The sequence below is a fragment of the Solanum lycopersicum genome, chromosome 5 (genome assembly GCF_036512215.1).
Source record: "Solanum lycopersicum chromosome 5, SLM_r2.1".
NCBI lineage: Eukaryota > Viridiplantae > Streptophyta > Magnoliopsida > Solanales > Solanaceae > Solanum > Solanum lycopersicum.
Window position 1 is genome coordinate 65,491,668 of NC_090804.1, and position 21,340 is coordinate 65,513,007.

At 29.6% G+C, this 21,340-nt stretch overlaps 2 protein-coding genes and 1 long non-coding RNA gene across 3 annotated transcripts; all 3 read left to right on the plus strand.

The window, feature by feature from the left end:
• Positions 1-249: 249 nt before the first annotated feature.
• Positions 250-6,503, plus strand: LOC101249083 (agamous-like MADS-box protein AGL104). Its single transcript, XM_004239948.5, has 12 exons — positions 250-788; positions 1,039-1,092; positions 1,260-1,278; positions 1,708-1,766; positions 1,860-1,899; positions 2,000-2,061; positions 2,525-2,624; positions 2,713-2,760; positions 3,534-3,688; positions 4,157-4,313; positions 4,950-5,081; positions 6,155-6,503. Exons 1-12 carry the CDS (start codon positions 604-606, stop codon positions 6,311-6,313), a joined length of 1,170 nt encoding a protein of 389 aa, XP_004239996.1. The 5' UTR covers positions 250-603; the 3' UTR covers positions 6,314-6,503.
• Positions 6,504-7,966: 1,463 nt separating this feature from the next.
• LOC101248779 (uncharacterized) lies at positions 7,967-9,838 on the plus strand. The gene has a single exon (XM_004239947.5). The coding sequence runs from the start codon at positions 8,552-8,554 to the stop codon at positions 9,683-9,685; it is 1,134 nt and encodes a 377-aa protein (XP_004239995.1). The 5' UTR covers positions 7,967-8,551; the 3' UTR covers positions 9,686-9,838.
• Positions 9,839-17,895: 8,057 nt separating this feature from the next.
• On the plus strand, positions 17,896-18,665 carry LOC138348736 (uncharacterized). The gene is made up of 2 exons (XR_011221429.1): positions 17,896-18,028; positions 18,460-18,665. It is a non-coding gene; the product is annotated as an uncharacterized lncRNA (long non-coding RNA).
• The last annotated feature ends 2,675 nt before the right edge of the window (positions 18,666-21,340 follow it).

Here is a 21,340-nt window from a genome sequence, read left to right on the forward strand (position 1 = left end):
GGTCTCTTACATGATAGACACAATTGATATACATTTTGTACCAAATTAAATCCAAAATTACCCTTAAACATATAAAAATTCAAAGTAAATTTTATTATATCATTATTCAAGTATATATTCCATCAACCCTAAATTCCCCCTTTCTTTTAGGACAAAATCAATAATTCCCACCACTAATTAAATTTCTCAAAATTTCTCCTTTTTTTCCTTATTCAAAAACCATTAGAAACAATATTTTCATTACCCTAAAAACACACACAAATGTAAAATCTCATCAAAGTTCATTTTCTCTATCCCTAAAATCCTCCTTTGATATTTTTCTTTATATTCCATTGTTCATATACATATATACATATATATATATTAAAGAGTGGATTTTCTAACGTTACATTTTTAATGGGATGAAATCGATTGTTTCTAGCAACAACATGAACGCGATATACGTTCAAATTATGTTGCTAGATCATATCAATACGAAAAAAATGAAACTTTTATTTTTTTAATTGATTGTATATTATTACATTCATATATATATATTGTTCATATATGTATATATATCTTTCTAAATTATAGAAAGATTTTTTTTTTTATAAAAAAAAAAACATGGGAAGAAGTAAATTGCCATTGTTGAAGATTGAGAGTTTGACCAATAGACAAGTCACTTTTAGCAAGAGAAGAAATGGAATTCTCAAAAAAGTTTATGAATTATCTGTTTTATGTGATGTAGATGTTGGTATTATAATGTTCTCTCCTTCTGGTCGTCTCACACATTATTCGCGTAAAAGAAGGTAATGATTTATATTTTTAAAAGATCTGACACAAATAATATGAATCGAACAAATAAATATATTATTCGAATTTGATTGTAATAATGATATGACTAGTACATTAATTAATGTCTTGATTAAGGCAAAAAAAAAAAAGAATCATTCAATTTATAATTTTGATAAAAATTTTAGGAAAATAAAAATTAAAGTCAAATTTGATTCAATTTTCCTCTAGAGGGAGTAATAAAATTAATAAATTTTAATAATGCAGAATTGAAGATATTCTTTCTGAGCTCATTAGTCTCCCAGATAGTGAAAGAGGATTGTAAGTTTTCTTTTATTATTTATTTTTCTCTTCTTAGTTTTATTATGTCTTTTTTCCCTTTTTGTTTCTTTTTCTAATTAAGTTTTTTTTAAAAAAATATATATTTTATGTATTTATTGTAATTAGCTAAAATATCTAACACATACTTTCTTTTGTTAAAAATGCAGCTACATCAACAATAAAGAGGTGAGTTTCACTTGACTTATTATGTTCTCTCGGTTATTCGTAAATTTTGATTTTAATTCTTGTGATATATGATTTATCAGATTTAAATTTTTAGTTAATCTAAATATAATGTTTTTGGTTTGTTTATATAGGAAGTATGGTATATTTTAACTATTCTTAAAAAGTATATTGCCCTCAAACGTGAAATTTAACATAATACATGAGTAATCGATAATTATACAGTGAAATAATTAATAGCTCTGAAAATATATTTGTGAATATTTATAAAGGGATCAAAAGTGCAAATTTAAAGTAATCGAAGATTAAATTAACCGGATATCATAAAGATAAAAATTAAAATTTACATAATTGAGGGACCATGAATATTATTACCCTAAAAATAAGATTTATTTTTAAAAAATAATTTTCATTATTCCACTCTTTATGCAGTCTGTACTTTGGAACTTAAGGAAGATTGAAATTGAAGATAAATTTTGCGATATTGAAAGGTTAGTTTTCTTTAATTAATTTAATTTTATTTTTTTTAAGATATTTTTTTTATGTATTATTTATCATAATTCTTTTTTAAAAAAATTAATTAGGATAAATCCTGCATACGTCAACGCAAATGACACAACAAAGGTACTTAATTAATTCTTTTTCCCTGTTTTAATTTTTTATTTTATTTTTATATTATCAAACTTAAGATTAATTGTTTTCTCTTTATTTTTATTTTTTTTAGAAAATTCAAGATGAAATCAATGGCTTGCATTGTAAACTCGATGAGGCTGAGGGATTATTAAGGTAATTAAAATTTATCTTAAGAATTCATTACATATGTACAAATCATTAATTTAGACCTAGTAACTTAAAAAAAAATTAATTTATATTAAGAATTCATTAAATATATACAAATCATTAATTTAGACTTAGTAACTTATAAATGACTAAAATTCTAAGCTCATAAACATTAAATTCGAACTCCATCTTTTTTTGAGGTATGTAAACATAGTAATTTCATGTTAAGTTAATTCGAATTTGTTTTACTCTATCTGTTCAATTGAGATCTTATTATGCAATTGCATTCTCTGATTTAATTATTGTATTTGTTTTTGTTCTAATTTATTAAAATTAATTTCATTTGATTGGTTGTTTATCCCTAATTTTGGTATAGCAATTATATTTCGATTTAATCCCTTTTTTTTTAATTTTATAATATGATATTTTGAATATTTATTCTTTTCTCACATTTTGACTTTATTTAAAGAATATTTGAACCAGATACACAAAGGATTACATCACTCCATGAGCTTGATTTATGTGAAAAACGTCTTCAAGTTGCATTAAATCAAGTTAGACAAAGAATGGTATGATGTTTACTTGTTCTTTTTTGACCAAATAATAATAATAATTATTATTTTTTCATTTTTTAAAAATGTTTTATTTTTTTTGTAGGAACAACTCTCTAGCAATAATACACCAAGTTATGAAGATAATATGGCGGTATGAATTTTTTAAAAATCAAATAGACAAAAACAAAGTTTCGTTTTAAATAAAATATAAGTTGTTGAATCTCTTTCGAGCACTTTGACATAAGAAAAACCTCTAGTATTTTGACTGGACATGTCAAAAGGATTTCAAGGGTGTGTTTGGTACGGAGGAAAACATTTTTCGGAAAATATTTTTCAATTTTCTCATGTTTGGTTGGATCAAATATTTTGGAAAATATTTTCCAAATTAACCATTTTCTTCAAATTTAAGAAAAATGACTTCCTTTCGATATTCAAGGAAAACATTTTCCAAAATTCTCTTCCAATCTTCCCCTACTCATCCCACCCTACCAGACCCTCCACGCACCCACGCCTACCAGCCCCCAACCCACCCACCCCTAGCCCACTAGCCCCCCTACCAGCCCCCAACTCCACCCTACCCCACCCCACCCCACCATGAAAAAATTTTAAGTTTGTTTTTTTCAAAAAAAAATCAACTTCAAGAATTATTTTCTACTCCAGTAAAAAATAAAAAGATATTTCCCTAAAACTTATTTTTCTCAAAAAACAAACACTAAAATATTTTTTCGAAAAATATTTTCTACTCACCAACCAAACATGAGAAAATAAGTCAAATATCTACTTGTTTTCCATGTAAAACATTTTCCTTCATACCAAACACACCCCAAATCACTTCTTATGAATTTCTGATTCTGTTATCGATCCTATATATATCACGATTTCGCAAACTAATTATTTCCTTTTTATTTTGGTGGTTTATCATAGCAAATAAATGAACTTCTTCAACACATAGACAACACACAAGTTCATGAGAAACCTCCTTATGACTTATGGTTAGAGCTTGAAGATTATAATCATGAGAACAACAATATTAATAGTCCTCTCTATACTGCCTCAGAAACATCTTCAATTTCTCAAAGGTATGGACCTTAATTTTTCCCATCATTTTATAGGGTTAGTTATATTATATATTTCTTATACTATGTTTCAGTTTCGAAAACACCACAAATTATTAATTTTGTCTCTAAACTATTAAATGCCTTAAAAATAATCTTCTATTACTTGACTAACTAAACTTAGATATATATACATCATCGATCTAGCATGACATAGCAAGTTGTCTTAGATTCTTGTAGAAATATGAGACTCTTAATAAAAGATCGAGAGAAGTGTTGAAAATATACTTAAATTTGACCAGAATTTAGGGTTGTATATGTTTCGCTCATGTCGTAAGATCAGGGTGCATTTAAAACTGTCAATAATTTAAAAAATGAAACTAATAATTCACGCCAAATTTAGAAGTGTTTTCAATTCTCCATAGTGTTTATTGTAATTAACTCTTTAGTATATATGTTTGAATAATTAATTAGTTGTTAACTTGTTTGTAGTTCTATGAACCTTCCATCCTCAACTACTTATGATACAATGTCCCAAACAAGTCTAAGTGGTGAGACTTATCAAAATAATAACAACTTTAAGCAATCACAACATTCAACAAGGACCTTACCAAATCTCACTTTACAAACTTCATTCAAATTTGCCAAGGTGAGCTAGCTCTTTCAACAATATATTTCATTTCTTTTTGTTTATTTATTTTTAGGATAATTACACTGCATATTTGTCTATCAAAATAATAGCTTGTAAATATATTTATTTTATATTCATGTATGATATACATAAAATATCCATTTCTTGATCCAAAATAGTGTTTTTTATTATGTATATTTTGCTAGTAAATATAGGTATTTTGACTGACCAACCAAATATGTAATAGTGGAACTAATCTAAAAAACTTTAATTTGAATCGTAAAGATGAGGAGTTCAAAAATTGAAAATGTAGTTGCTGGAATTAGAATTAGAAACCTCAAGGGGATTACTGAATCCCCGAATTAAAAAACTATATATCTACATAAAAAGTAAAAATAAAAATAATTTATCTTATTTATACCGGTGTAATTTTTTATCAAAGAAATTCAGCTGAACTCCCCCCTCTCCCCCACTCCACATCACGTGTACTATCAACCCGAGCCCAAAGAAGTAAAACAACGTCTTGAAACGAAGAACTATGATCACCTCGATTTTTCTTAGAAACTATTTAACTCAAACTTCTGATTTTACTCTTAATAAGATAAAACTTGTTTTATTGATATAAGTAATGTGACTTGTTGTTTGTTATGGCAGCCTGAAATGTCCCAAACAAGTATTGAAGGAAGTTTTAGTTGCCTCACTGATGAAAATTTGAAGAAATCAATATGTTCAAATAGGGTCTTCCCAGCTATCACTCCATTACAAACTTCATTCTCTTTTGCCAAGGTAAATTTCATATTTTCTTTTCTTTTATGATTTTTTTTTAACAACAATGTTTATTGATAATTAAAAAAAAAAGTGTTCCAAAATATAGTTATCCAACATGTTAACTATATCTATTTTGATTAATTGAATCGGATTTTATGTTATGTTATATAAATTGAAACGGAATAAATGATAAATTTGTGTCATAGCTTTTAAGTTGCATCATCAATTTTTTTTTTCCTTTTTCATTGATTATGTATAATCAAAACCAGTGAATTCTACCGAACTCGTAGTGTGTATTATAGATCCACACATGCATGCATTGACTAGTCAGTAAATGAAAAACATTCCCTTTCACGTTAGATAGGCAGAGATAAAATTAAGATTTTAAATTAAGAAATTAAAATATAAAAAAAGTAAAAATACGAATAGAGAAAAGGGATTCAACATCTATCTACCTCTACATACATAAAATTGATTTTAATTTTATATTTCGGTCTTCGCTTTTAGGGGCGGGAGTGCTTGGTCTCTTGGGTTCATATATATTCTTAGATCAATACAGTTGTGTCAACCTTGATCTAACATTTTGTTATGAGTTGGTTGGACAAAGATGAATTTTAGGTTAGGTAGATTTGAATTCTCGTGGCACAACATGACTCTCTATCGACCCATATGGTCTATTCTATCCTTATTGATTTCATTCTATTGTAACGTAATGCAAAAAAAACTCTTTCTTATTTTATATTTCTTTGATTTGGAAGTTCTAAATTTTGGCTATTGATTTCTATTACAAAAAATTTCCTCCTAATACCCTAATATTGTGTCATTTCATTGAAACAAGTTTCACTAAGAATTTTTAGAGCTTGTGTTCATTATTAGTCTAGAATATTGTGCAACTATCCAGGGGTATATATTTCCGACCCTTAACTAAAAGTCACAAAAATAAAAATAATCTTGATAAGAAGTGCTTTCCCTTGAAATAGATTATCATGTCATAAAATTTAAATCAAGTCAGTAAATTCTGAATATATATATCGAACATGTATTTTATGATAGAGATAAGTAAAATATTTTCTTGTTTGTTATGCTTGCAGGCTGAAATGGAAACTCCAACCTCAGCATTAAGACCATTGGCACCATATCTACAGGCTGAAGCAACAACATCTTCTTGTACTAATCAAGAAGGGAACAATGAAATGTCTTGGTTTCAGCCCAAAGTGAAAAAATCCAAGCAATATCATTCAATTGACTAAATATTTAATATAGGGAAAAGGGTCTGATATACCCCTCAACTTTGTCATTTAGAGTTGATATACCCTTCGTTATAAGAGTGGCTATATGCCCTTACCGTTATACAAACGGCTCACATATACCCCTGCCGTTACAAAATGGCTCACATATACTCTTCATTTATCGGAAGTTAAAAAATTAGTTTTAAATTTATATTTGTTACTTCTAATTTTTTTAAAAAAATTATTTATGGGTATATATGATTCTTCTATCAAAGTTCAAGGTATATTATAATTTTTTTCATACATAAATTATTTTTTGACTTCTTTTATTATAATTATTTGAGTTTTTTATTCTTATTTTGTTTTTTTCTTTCACTCCTTAGTTTAAAGAAAAAAAATTTAATTCGAAGAAAAAATTTGGTCATCTACAATAAGTTTTACAAGAATATTAGTGAAACATAAATAAATTTGATTATCAAAATAATAGTTATAAATTAGTCATTGAAACAAAAAAAGTCAAAAAAATATGTTTGACAAGGATTAAATGTACTCATATGGGATTATATTTTTTAGAAAAATTAATAAAAATTTAGATTAAAATTATTATTTTTTTCATTTCCGTTAGAAGAAAAGGGTATATGTGAGCCATTTGTTTACAAGTAGGGGTATATATGTGCCACTTTTATAACGAGGGGTATATCGGCTCTAAATGACAAAGTTGAGAGGTATATCAGACCCTTTTCCCTTTAATATATGTAAAATGTACATACATATGGAATTACAATAACAATACACGTATTCAGAGTAATCTCGTAAAGTGAACCTAAAAGGGTAGAGTATAAAAAGACCTTATCTCTACCTTTGAGGTAGAGTCGTTGTTTCTGATAGACCCTCGACTCAAGAATATACATGCATACATAGTTGTGCCAACAACAACAAAAAAACATATATATGGAGTTGGAAATTTCAAAATATATGAATGTTTAATACTAAATTCATGTTTTGTTGTTACAAGAGATTGGTAAATGCATTAGTTGTAATAGTGTCTTAACATTAATGTAACTAGCTAGGATTAGTTGCACCGAATTATTAAAATATGTTTGACTCTGATATCACATGTATAAAAAATAAAATAAATATTAGATTTTAACTCAAAGTCAAAAAAATATACATACATTAATAGAGAAATTTAATCAATTAAAATGAATTAAAATAAATATATTAAATTTAAAAAAAATATCTTCAGGGATTATACCTAAATTTTATGCAAGCTTCATGCTATTGACAAAGTATTTTTATTACCATATACATACCTTTGAGTCTCATAAATGCTTTAGAAAGACAACTCTTAAGTTTTATTAAGAGAACATTTTACTCTTAATTATATATACAAAAAGTATTATTAGGATTTAGGAGTAACAACAATAATTTATGGTGAGGTCGGAAAAGAGTAGAATGGACACAAATTTTACTACTATCTTGTGAAGGTAAAGAGGTTGTTTTCGAAAGACCCTCGACTCAAATACAACTATTATAAATATTAAGATCGAAAATATAGCACGTCGCGAGAAGACAGTGCAAATTCTATCAGAAGGGAGCAACAATAACAAAATAATACAATAATCGAAATACAATAAACAACATATTACAATAGATTATCGAAAACAGTAAAATAAATTGATGTATATTAAAAAAGCAAAAACTACAGTAATGTGACTAGCACGTTGTCAAGCAGCAATCACCCTAAGCAAGACAAGAATACTAAGTTATTTACTAATCTCCTATCCTAATACATGTCCTCCACACCTTTCTATTTAACGTCATATCCTCGGTAATGTAAAGTTATGTCATATCTTGTCTTATTGCCGCTTTTGAATATTTTTTTTGGTCGAACGTACCGTCTATAACCAACCTTTCACACCACCTCATCTATGCATCAACACATCTTTTTTCACATGTCTAAATCATCCGAGTCTCACTTCTCTCATCTTATTCACTATGCATATCACTCTTACGTTGTTCCGAATATCCTCCCCTAACTAGTATGATTACAAATTGAACTTAGCATTCTCATCTCCGCAAATCGATTGAATATCATTTCTAATTATTATGAGTAAAATTTTCAAAATTCAATAGATCTAGATCCCTCTAAAAATCCAACCCAATTGAGAACCCGACCCGAAATTTTAAAACCAAAAAGCCTTCCAACACTTAAACATCCAGATCAATTCAGCTCCCCGACCAAAACTCCTCTCCGCCATGGATACCACCGGATTACCCGACCCGAATCCACCACAACCCGACGCCACCACCACTGCCCCCGCGGCCGCCGCCACTGCCATTGACGATCCACTAAACAACCCGTACTCCTCCCTAAACGCCATCTGCCATGACCTCTCCGATCTCCAAGACCTAGCCACCCGCGGCGCGTGGAAGTCAATCCTCGACAAGGTCGGCCATGCACGGTCCCTCAACCTCCTCACTAAACCTCACGAACACCTCACGTACCTCACTTTCAACGTCTTAGCACTCACCAAGCTCCGCCGTCCCGTCGATGCTAATCAAGAGCTCGAAACCCTCCTCGACGGCGAAGATTTCAACACCCCACAATTCCATTACCAGAATTACCCTAATCATTACCCCAATATGAAGGGCAATTTCGTCCCTTTTGCTCTCCGTTGGCTCCATGCTTATCTTCCTTACTCTCTCGCTCAGCGGATGAAATCGCTCGACAGGTTATATACACTTATTGATTTTATTAGATCGAAAAAATTGAAAGTTTTAACTAACCCTAGTAATGATTTGTGGAAAAGAAGGGAGATTTTAGTGTTGAATACGATAATTAGTCATCATTTGAGTCAAAAAGATTTCAAATTGTGTTTGGGTTTGTTGAATGAGCTGATTGGAATATGTGGTGATGATGATCCAAACGTGTTGTCGAAATTAGGATATGTGAAAATGCAGTATGGAGATGTGGAGGGTGCGAAAAAGGCGTTTAGCGCGGTGGAGGGGATGATAGGGAGTGAAAGTGAAGCGGGGTTGAGGAATTTGGTGAGTAGGAGTAAGGCATTGATGTATATAGTGGAGAAGGATTATGTCTCTGCGGTAAGGGAGTACGAAGAGTGTATCGAGAGGGATGGAATGGATATGGTGGCTATGAATAATAAGGCTTTGTGTTTGATGTATTCGAGGGATTTATCGGATGCTATTAAGGTGTTGGAGAATGCATTGGAGAGGGTTCCGACTGTCGCGTTGAATGAGACTCTTGTGGTGAATTTGTGTAGTATGTATGAATTGGCTTATGTTAATCATGCTGATATTAAGAGGACACTTAACAATTGGATTGCTAGAGTTGCTCCTGATGATTTTGACTCGTCTTGTACTCGAACATGAGGTAATGTTTTCTTTGTAGATGAAATTGGGAATGAGAATTCTGATAAACGTTTACGTAATCTTATTTTACTCTTTCTAATTGTGTGACTGTTTGTATCTTGGGACGCATTCTTGTTCTTTCATTATATAGAAAGAAGAACCTCTTATATCTCATGCTTCTATTACATCCAAAAATATTTCTCTCTTCCGTTTTGTTGTGTATTCCTTTTGCGAGTATGATATCAGGTTTTTATGTTGAGCAAGCTTGTTTATACTCATGATGTTCAAGTATTAGCCCGATCATCCCGGTTTATCTAGACGTATTTAAGATTCATCTCTGAAATTCATAATGCTTAGAAGCATTATAACTGAAACATCAAACTCTTAATAGTCCTTTGAACCTGAGTGTTATGCCTCTGTAGTTGCTCAATCTGAATGTCAGGTTGTTTTGCGGAGACGTTGTTTTTGCTAGATTCTCGGCTCAAGGAAAAAAGAGTGTAAAGATTATTTGGTACTCTCAGTAGGTGAGCGAAAAGTTTGACCGCTGTAGTTGAGATTTTTTGTATCCTTGAAGGAAGTGGAGCAACAATCTAGTACTTTTTTTTTATGACAAGGGAAACCCGCAACTGCTATTCTTTGGGTATGACGAACAGGTTAAAACCCCCGCTTCTACGCAATAGCTCACAAACCAAACCTGCACTAAACAAGTTTAAGATAGTTTGAACCTGCCTTTAGTTTTCCCTTCTTTTTAACACTTTGTTTCCTTCATTGCTCTGTTGGTTTCAAAGAAACGATGCTGCGACTCCTTTCACTGTCAAAGCAAAACCAAACCTCCTTGGTGAGTTCTGAAATCTTATTAAACATTAATAGTCTTCATTCTTTTGGACTCTCCGCCATTGATTCTACTGTTATTAGTGAGGAATAATGGAACAATTCCTTTATACTGTCCTTTTGTGTGCTGGCGTGTGATGCCTTAGGACGTGTATAGGGGTAGTGAACAAGTTAAACCGTAAAGTCAAATCGAATTGACGAATCAAATCAAATCGGAAAAAAATGATGTGTGACGCCTTAGGACGTGTATAGGGGTGTACAACTCAAATCGTAAAGTCAGACCGAACCAATGAATCAAATCAAACCGGAAAAAAAATTCGACGTGTGACGTCTTAGGATGTGTATAGGGGCGTACAAGTCAAACCGAACCGATGAATCAAATCAAACAGAAAAAAAATGATTCGTGGTTAGGTTTAGTATTAGAAGAAAAAAAGTCAAACCGAACCCAATATATATAATATATATATATATATATTAAAATTTATTTTATTTATAGATGAAAAATAATATTTTAGTTAAATTATAGTTTTCAATGTTTATATATTTTATTTTAAATTTGGACTTGAAAAAGTTGTAGATATTTTATTTTGTATTAAGATCCGAAGTTACAATTATATTGTTATAGTTTTTCAAATTTGTAGTTAACAATTTACTTTGTAAATATTTTTTGTATGCAGTTTGTCTCTAGCCTTTAATTTTATTAATTTAACAGAATGAACGTTAATATTTCAAAAAAAAATATTTTGTACTCGTGTAAATTTTGCAGTCTTTTCAAAAATTTCTGTTCATTTAACATTTTTTAAGTTTAATTTATCACACAAGTAAGTGAGAAAATATTTGAACACTTCTTCAAATACTGTGTAGTTATAAAAAAAATTGAAAGAAACGAAAGAAGCGACTAATGCCGAAATTAGAAAAACCAACTCTATATGGTCTGATTTGGTTTTCAGATATTAATTGATTTAGATTTTTTTAATGAAAAACCAAACCGAATCGATCTATGTATACCCTAGACGCGTATATCATATTCCCTGATTGAACTAAGTGATGTTGTATTACTATGATTTTGTTCTACTTGTATATTTTTCAAATGGGTTCATGGTAAGAATGATTTACTAATGAAATTTTAGATTTATGATTGCATAAATTATCTTTTAAAAAAAAAATAGTGTGCAGCAATTTTAGTTTTTTTTAACAAACACTAGCAACAAAGAGAAGTTTCAATATGAAATGAATGGACGAATAATTCATTGATTTCTTTTTATCATTACTTTAATTACGATCTTCTACTTCCACATAGCTAGTTAATCACCAAAAATATTTATCGTGTTTTGCTACATGATGAATCTAAAGGTTGATGATGATCAATTATCATGTCCATTTGTTGTTTTTCCCATATGTCTACCTCCTTAGCTAATAAGCCTTTGGAATCTCCTTCTTCATAACTTCTTTTCTTTGTTATGATCTTTACTTTCTTTAAAGTGTGTTTCAGATCAAAATACATTATTTAGTTTGTTTCAAATCAAAACGCATCGTTTAGTTTAGTCATATAATAATTAATTACCATCTTATAAGATTTCTATATCCATTTTCGCGATAATAACAATGAAATATTATAGATAATTAACAATACAATTTGTTTCCTTTTGTTGGCGATAGGATCAATGATTTTTTGAAAAAAATTGCTTCTAGAAAACAAATTTAACCATCAACTCATTTTGGAGTACAAGTTACGTAGATAAGCACACTTCAATGGGCCGGACTTTGAAATGGGCTATTTTCTTTTATGGGTTTGGTGTCCATTTATTTGATTTGTGAACTTTTGTTGTAAAATAGGAAAAACTATAGACATATTTCACTATTATCTATATTATTATCTATACTTACAAAATGTTACATATCTTACCACTAACCTACCATATATGTTGAGGAAGATACACTTAGGTACATATATTTTTGCTACCAGATACACTAAAATAAAAAGACAAGCGAGCGAGATAGGGAGGGGAGGGGGGAAGGAGATTCGTTATGTAGCCTAGATACATGCGAACCACACTAGATACATTGTTTTATATGTATTTGGTGTGATTTCGCATGTATTTTGAATACCAAGTACATAGGATAGTGACGAGTGCGATGGAAAAGATGCGAAGAGACGAGCGATATTTGTTATGTTTTACCATATAAATGCGAAACCACTTGAATATAATGTATCTTACACCTTATTTTGATCATATGTATCTGGATGCATCTGGACACATCAAAATTTGTTGAGATACATAATATTGTAAACTAGAAAATATCTAAATAATTAACTCATAAACTGATGAGTTTGTAAGTTTGCCAAAAAATTTCACAGGCCAGCCTATTTAGCACCACTATTTAACATGTATCCATTTTTTTATAATGAGAAATTGTAGATATCTCCACTTTAACATGTGGTGTCTGGAGTTATGCTTCATAAAACCAAACTCTAGACTCATTGTCTGAATTAAGTTACATGTGGCTCAAGTAAAATAATTGGAGTTAGATTAATTAGGTTAAATATTTGTTCATATATTACTTAACCTTACAAATAAAATATTAATTGAATCGTGGTATATTTTTCCAATTACTTACAAATTTGAGATCATAGTATAATGTTTCTTAATAAGATTTTTAGTTTTCTCAAAAAAAAAAAATAGAAATCGTGGTAAAAAAGGTAAACATATGGCTATATAACACTTTAAGAATAAAATGAAAAGTTTAACTTTTTGTTGTTTTCCAAGTATATAGCAATGTCATTCTTTTCGTGACAAGAGTAATAAGAAAATAATGTCATATAAACTGAAATAGATAAAATAATTTCTAGATAAACACATTATTCTTTTTTCTTCATTCTATTACAAGATCTTCTTTTCAACTCTTCAAGTTGTCTTTTCCACATATCCTTATGGAAAACAATCTTTCTATTTCCCTTATACTTTTTCCACATCAATTGATCACTCTCAAAAGAATTCATCAAATTCAATTCATAATCATAAATTTGACGAGAAATTGGATCATAAAGAGTTTCATATGCTTTTCTCAGCTCAATAAATCGTATCGTCGATTCTTCTTTATTTAAATCACGACAAATATCAGGATGATATTGAAGAGCTTTGCATCTATAAGCTTTTTTAATCTCTTCAAACCCTACATTTGTAGAATGTAAAGAAAGCACTTCATAAAAATTATTGGCTAATTTCCCACTTTGCATATTAGCCATGATTTTGAGATTGTTCTTTCTACCTTTGTGAATAAATATTGGAGGAATATTCACCTTATACTTATTCATTTTTAATGATATATTCATTGGTAGTAAGTCTGGAACAAAGAACGAGGAGTATGAGAAGAGAGAATTATTTTTCGAAGGTCAGATCGGGTTGATTGATATAAGTACTCTTTTTCAAGATTTTATCTAGGAGAGTTTTGTAAATATGAATATAATGTGTGTGTGTGTGAAATCTACATATAGAATATGCATGTTTTAAGTATATGATTAATTGAGAATTAGATAGGGGCATTTAATTAAGAATAATTAGTGGTTTTTTGGGGGTAATTAAGGGCGGCTTCTTAATTTAATGGACGACCTTGACTAGAGTTATAGCTTGGCTTGAAATAAATGTCTTTTTATGTTTGTTTAAGTGATGGACCTATAATTGAACTAATATGTATATATATTGAAAATTCTTATATATTTTAATTGAGTCGATGGTCTATTGAAAATATTTTTTTTATTATCACGAGATAATTAAGGGTAAGATTAACTATACATCACTTTATTCGGACTCTATTTATGAAATTAAATGTGGTTGTGCTTTAATTTTTTTATGTGTGTTATTTTAAAGAATATAATTTTGTAATGACCTACATTATATGATATGAGTTGTACAAACTTTATTTGCATGGTGTTGTTGCTGTCTTTTGTGTGTTGAAAGAATTGTCCCTTCCTCTTCGATTTTACGCGGTATAAATTTAAATTATTCATGCAAGTATGTAACATAAGTATATCGAGTAGGTATTTTTTGGAGAACTTTCACATATAGCCACTAAAAATAGCTTAATTATTCTCCATAGCTATAGTTTGATAATTACAATTCGTAACTACATGTTATAGGGAGAAGAAAGGCGAGCGAGATTAGGAGAGAGAGAGAGCAAAAAGTGGAAGAGAGGTGAATTGTACATGTATATTAGTTAGATAATTGTATATTAAACATATGTATTTATATATATGGCTAGCGATATAGGGAGAGAGAGGAGAGAGATGAGTGATATTCGGAGAGAGGCGAGCGATATTGGGAGAGAGGCTAGCGAGAGAAGGTAGAGATGGGAGAGAGGTGAATTGTATATGTATATTGGTTAGATAATGGTATATTATACATATGCATTTGTATAAAGAGCAAGCGAGATTGAGAGAGGAAGGAGAGAGGTGAGCGAGATTGAGAGAGGAAGGAGAGAGGTGAGCGAGATTGGGAGAGGGAGGAGAGAGGTGAGCGAAAGAGGGCAGAGAGTGTGAAAGAGGTGAATTGTATATGTATATTGATTAGATAATTGTATATTATACATACCTATTTGTATATTCTGACGAACTATACATATACAAATGTGTCTAATTACATAAACTCGAAGTAAACCCACATAATTAATGTATAACGCCAGTCGTGAGTGATAACTATAGCTATGATAAGTAATTAAGCAGTATAAGTTTGATTAACCGATTATTTTTTTCCGATTTTCTTCTCAAAAAAAATTGGTTGTCCAACATAATTTAATTCAAGGAAGAAATCTAAGTTTTATGGTTGTCTTTTTTCTTTGTTTGGTTTGCTTAATGTACGAGGAAAGAAAGATAAGAGGGCAATCCAAGATTTCATCTTATAGTAGTCCAATTCTCTCTATTTTATATATATATATATATGTATATATATATATATTCATGTTTTTATGATTAGAAATTCAATGAGATTTTATTTATTTATTTAAGAAATGGATGTTCATAATGTATATGATATAATATATACTTTTTCTAACTTTTTATCTCTTTCTAAATGACAAGTAGTATAGATAAAACATTTTACACACATTTCAACTATTTTATGAGATATTTGACTCTCATCACAATGGCATAGTTATAAGATTTCCATGTCTATTAAATTTTTAACATATGAGAAAAAAATAACGTAGCATTTTTGTCATTATACTATAATTTAGCCCATATTTGTATCTCAATTTTCAGCTTTGGACAGGTCCTCCATTTGTTGCATCTAATAGAATAGAAACAAACAAAGTAGAAACTCTTTATGTTAGATTAAAAAAGTCGTCTTCTACTGCGAAATGTTTTAATGTGTATAATGTAACCCAAAAGGAACCATGCTCGATCACTTATATATATTCGATGCATATTAAGTTATAATATATCATCTTATTTTTTTAAAAAAAAAGATATATTATTTTTATTTTTCTTTCTAGTGTGGTTGTTTCAAAATGCTTGAGACGAATTATAGTATTAATTATTTTATTTTATTTTTGATAAAGACAGAAGAAGTTACAAAATAAAGATCAACCATTAAACATGTGGGCATTAAAAAATTCAAATTGTAATAATAAATTGTTTATTTAAATATTTTTGTTTAATGGATCCATGAGGAAATTCCTAAGAAACATGTGGGGGTAAAAAAATCAAGATTCATTGAACAATTGTCATTTCTTAATTATTTCTTTTCTCAAAAATTAAATAAAAAATATATTACTTTCATTATTTCTTCTCCTTTTCAGATCCATTTAATTGAATGGTTTGTCCTTCGAATATGTTGATCTTTTTTTGTATTTACCCTTTGGATGTAAATCAAACTTATGTCGAGTAGGCATAAATTTTTTAAGAACACGAGAAATAACTTATGAAATATAATAATATAAAAATTAAAATATTTTCTTGATTAAAAAAATTTGAGGGGCATGAGCTTTCAATTATTTTTATGGAGTTCCTTTTATGAGGGGTACATCATTTGAGATTAAGTTATTCAAGAAACATCAGTATACATGTGCATGTTAATTTTATGTGCAGTTAGTATACATGTGCATGTTAATTTTATGTACAGTTAGTTGGATAAAGAAGTGTTTTAATATCGTTAATAGTTTAGAGATAAAATTAATAATTTATATTAAATTTGAAATTATTTTCAATAATACTTTCTTAAATAGAGCTTAACCCTATCCAATTTATATAAATAGTAAATAAATATAAAGTATTTTAGTTAGTTATTGACCAACGAAAAGCACAGGAGAAAGATGTAGAAAAGCAAATGCTTCATATTCATTGCTAGATTGAGTGGGGGACATAAAAGGTTATTTCTAGACTAATGTAAACTAAACTTTTTATTGAAAAATGTATAAAGTATCTTTTCAATTTATACTTGAAATTTTATAGACAAAATTATATTATATTTTGGTCCTATTACCCTTGAACTTATTTTATAAATAATTTTCTACCTCTTTTCGGCCTATGTGACACTAGATTGAAAAAAATCAACCAGCGTTGGGTCCACAAGATAATGTTATGTAGAGCGAAAAGTGGTAGAAAATTATTAGTAAAATAAGTTCAGAGAGTAATAGGACCTTAATATAATATAAGTGTGTCTATGAGATTTCGGACATAGATTGAGGGAATAGTTGTGCATTATCCCTATAATATTTAGTAAACATGTGACTTGATCTATGTGTATTGTTTTATTGGACTTGGGTATTAGACCCAAATGAGCTTGTAATTGTATAATATCTTTGTTGAATGCCTTGAATCGGACCCGCTACAAACAGAAAGCCTGTTGATTCTGTTGATTCTGTATGTTGGGCCCAAGCCTGTTAGGGCGTAGCTTAGCACTATATATAGACGCTATGGGAAACCCTATTCTGTAATTCTGTTTTTGCCTCTCCATAATAAAACTGTTCCCTCTCTTCCCGTGGACGTAGCCAATTTATTGGTGAACCACGTAAACTGTTGTCTTGTTTTTGCGTTTATATTTTCTCGTATTATCTCAAATTCCGCACAACAATCTTGATTTGATCTTAATAAAAGGCCTGCCAAAATTTGCTTTAAAAAAAACAGAAAAATCTTGTACAACATGTTTGCGTCCAAAGCCAATACATTGGACTTTATATTTGGTTTTAAATTTTAACTTTGATCTTCAATTTTCATAGTGTATAAATATTTTAACTATTCAACTTTTAAATAAATAAACACATGATTTTTGCAATCAAAGAGCGTGAAATGCAAACGCTCCCACGTGTATTAGTGAGCCACTCAATTGCTACCAACTAATTAAAAACATATTGCACGTCGATTTTAGAATTAAAAAAATATTAAATTAATTCCAATTGAAGACATTTTCATTTCACCCAATAAATGTCAATACCCTAGCTAGGATAAACAACCAAAATCTAGTGAATCAAAGGGAACAATGGTTCAAGATTTCTGCTCAAGTTGGTGTTCATCTATTCATCTTCCTCAATTTAGTTCAGGTATGTCTCAATTTTGCCCTTTTGAAAGCTTCTCTTTGATACAAGGTAGAATTTTTTTGTCACCATGAGTGTGAAATTGTTATTTTGTTATAGCTTTGAATTATTTGCAGACCAAGAAATCTTCATTATAGCTCTTTTTCCACAATGTCAAAAAAAAATAAAAAATTAGAAGCCATTTGCACTAAATATGAACAATTTTTTTTCTAAAGTTTGGAAAAAAAACTCGGTTTGAAAGAGGAGGAAAAATGAGATTTTGATTTGAAAATATAAAAATATATGTAAAAGAAATTTATTAAGGTTAGAGTTGTCTTTTCATTATTTTTAATAAATGAAGTGAGATTATGTTTTTTTTTTTAGAATAGTTAAGTTTTTGTCTTCTAATTTAACATCATAAAATTTGCAATTATAACCTTTCGCATGACGCTTGACAGGGCGGTGCTCTGACCGATTGAACTACAATCCCAGGAAAATTAGGCGTACTTCTTAAATTAAGGTGAATAGATTGAATTGAGAAGCTCCCTATATATCACAACAATATTGTAATGAGAAATGTCTAAACTAATGATAGCCAAATTAATTTTATTTTTTGTTTGTTAAAAGGATTCAATTAACTAATGAATTGTGCTAGTTCATAAAACTGTGGATTATATTTAAGCTATATAATATAATATATAATTTATTTTTTAACCTACCAAGTAACAAGGCACACCAACTACAATCTAATAAAATATCATATCCAATAAACCCTCCGAGAACTTTACTTTTAAATTATTTGAACACACCTATAAAAATCTGAACGAATTGAACAGATCATTTTGTTTTGGCCCCAATTTTGAAAGCCCTAAATATAATTCTCAAAATAGGTTACAAACATGAAAGTTAATAAATTCCATCACATTGATACGATTAGTCATGTTTATCGATGTTCGTGGTTCTGTTTGAATCGGTTATTAATTAATTAAAATCAAAACAAAATCAATTTTGTCCGTTTTTTAAATTTCTAAAAAGTCAAACCAAACGAAGAAAATAACCGTCGGTTTTGATTCAATTTTTCTGATTTCCTATTCTGTTTGAAAGAATATATTTTTCGAGGACGTACATATCCCCGATAGGCACAAACACAAAGTACATGAATAATCCATTGAAAAGCTAGTGTGACACTGAAGACGTACAAAACTTACTCAATTTTGTTAAATGGGCGACGAAAACAGGGTGAGAAGATCAGGTCATTGTATAGAGCCAAGCCAAGCTTCATAATATGAGAGTTATTAAAGAAGAGAAACAAAAAAGAAGCATGAAGTAAAGAACATCTCCTTACCAAAATCTTTCATACATAATGTAACTACAATATGTTCATGTTGACAAAGGTAAGAACAATATCAAATTTTGGAAATGACTTTTTACCCCTTGAGCTATTTATTAGTGTATTTTAAAGGTATATATGTGTCCACGTGGACACGTTACTATTTATAATTATGAAATATTTATGATGTCTATGTGCGCACATATATACCTTTAAAAGACACTATTAAATAGTGCAAGAGTAAAAAATCCTCTATAAAATTTGATATCGTCACAACAATTTCGATCAAAATTAAAATATTTTTCAAACTCATTTCCCTTAAATTTTATAAATGATAAATAAAAGGCAAAAGTATTCATTACCCCCCTCCCCCCCGAACTTGAAGTTTTTTATTTGGTGTACACTTAAACTTTATTTTGTTTGAATTACCCCTCCGAACTTGTTTATTCATTCAACGCGTGCACCTTTTCTGTCCACCTGGCGTAGAAATTGAAATCACACTCTACTAGGCGCGTGAGGGAGTGATTTTTTGTCACGTCATAAAGCTACAACAGTAAAAAAATTTTTATAAAATCTCTATTTTTTTTAATATTGACCGTCTGCAGACGACATCACCGTTGTCGTCATCATCATTATCGAAACCCAAGGGTCAATTCTTTGTGTAGCAGAGTTGTTTCTCATCGTTGAAAATGGATAAGGATTCCGATTCAGCTGATTGAGCAAGGTGAGAGGAGATGGAGTGTTATGTGAGCTGGAAGAAACCGTGTTGTTTTGCAGCGGAAAGGAGGTTAGAGTGAAGAATTGGTTTTGCATTGGAAAGAGAGATGAGAAGAGGAGATACGGTGGTTGGTGGTGGAGATTGACGGCGACCGGGAAAGGAGTTGGAATATGATATTTATTTTTTGCCATTTTATTTTATCTAGGTGACTATTATTTATCTAGGTGGAAATCCACATCATCACTATTTTTGCCAACTAACGTGCGTGTGTAGTCACACTAGGAGCAGCAGACAAAAAGGTGTACGTGATAGTGGAATAAACAAGTTTGAGGGGGTAATTAAAACAGAATATAGTTTAAATGTACACCAAATAAAAAGCTTCAAGTTCAGGGGGGTGATGAATACTTTAGCATAAATAAAAGTAATAATTCAGATTCAATGGTTACTATACTTCTTTTATCTGCAAATTGGAAAGGAGGAGAAGGAATAAAAGGATATATTTTTTAGGGAAAATTGTATATAATTGTAAACTATTAATTCAAATAAAATATTATAATTATAGTTTGATTTAGTTGTACCTCATAGCGAAATTGTTGTTAATTCGCCTTTCTTCTAGTGAATCTCGCTCATCATTTTTGTTCACTCCCTCGCTACTCTCGCATTTATACAAACACAAATGTATAAAATGTGTTAATGTTTGTATAAGCGAGAGAAATTGTATATCTATACATATATTTTCTTTTCCTTCTCTCCCCTCTCCCAGATCTCACTCGTCACTCGCCTCTCTCACTTTATACAACACAAATGTATATGTTGTGTTTGTATAAAGCGAGAAAAAATTATATATACAAATACAAATACATATATTTTCATCCTATACACTTATGATTATACAAATACGATCTTCCCCCGCCCAATTTTCCTTTATCTTTCTCTATTTCTCGTTTTATACAAACACAGATTATATAATTGATTCTTTTGTGTGTGTGTGTGTGTGTGTGTATATATACACATATATATATATATATATATATATATATATTAAAGCAGATTATACAACTGCTTTTTTTATATATATATATATATATATGTATAGTGAAATATATATATTTATGTTTGCTGTGGAGCGCAATTATGCAAACTATAGTTATAACATAACAAATATAGTTTTTATGTTTGTTATTAGTAAAGTTACTCTATTTTTTATAATATGGTATTCGTGTCTGTTTGTGTTGATCTCAGTTGTAATTAATGTTATTTATATATATTTCACCAATTCAAACATCAAATA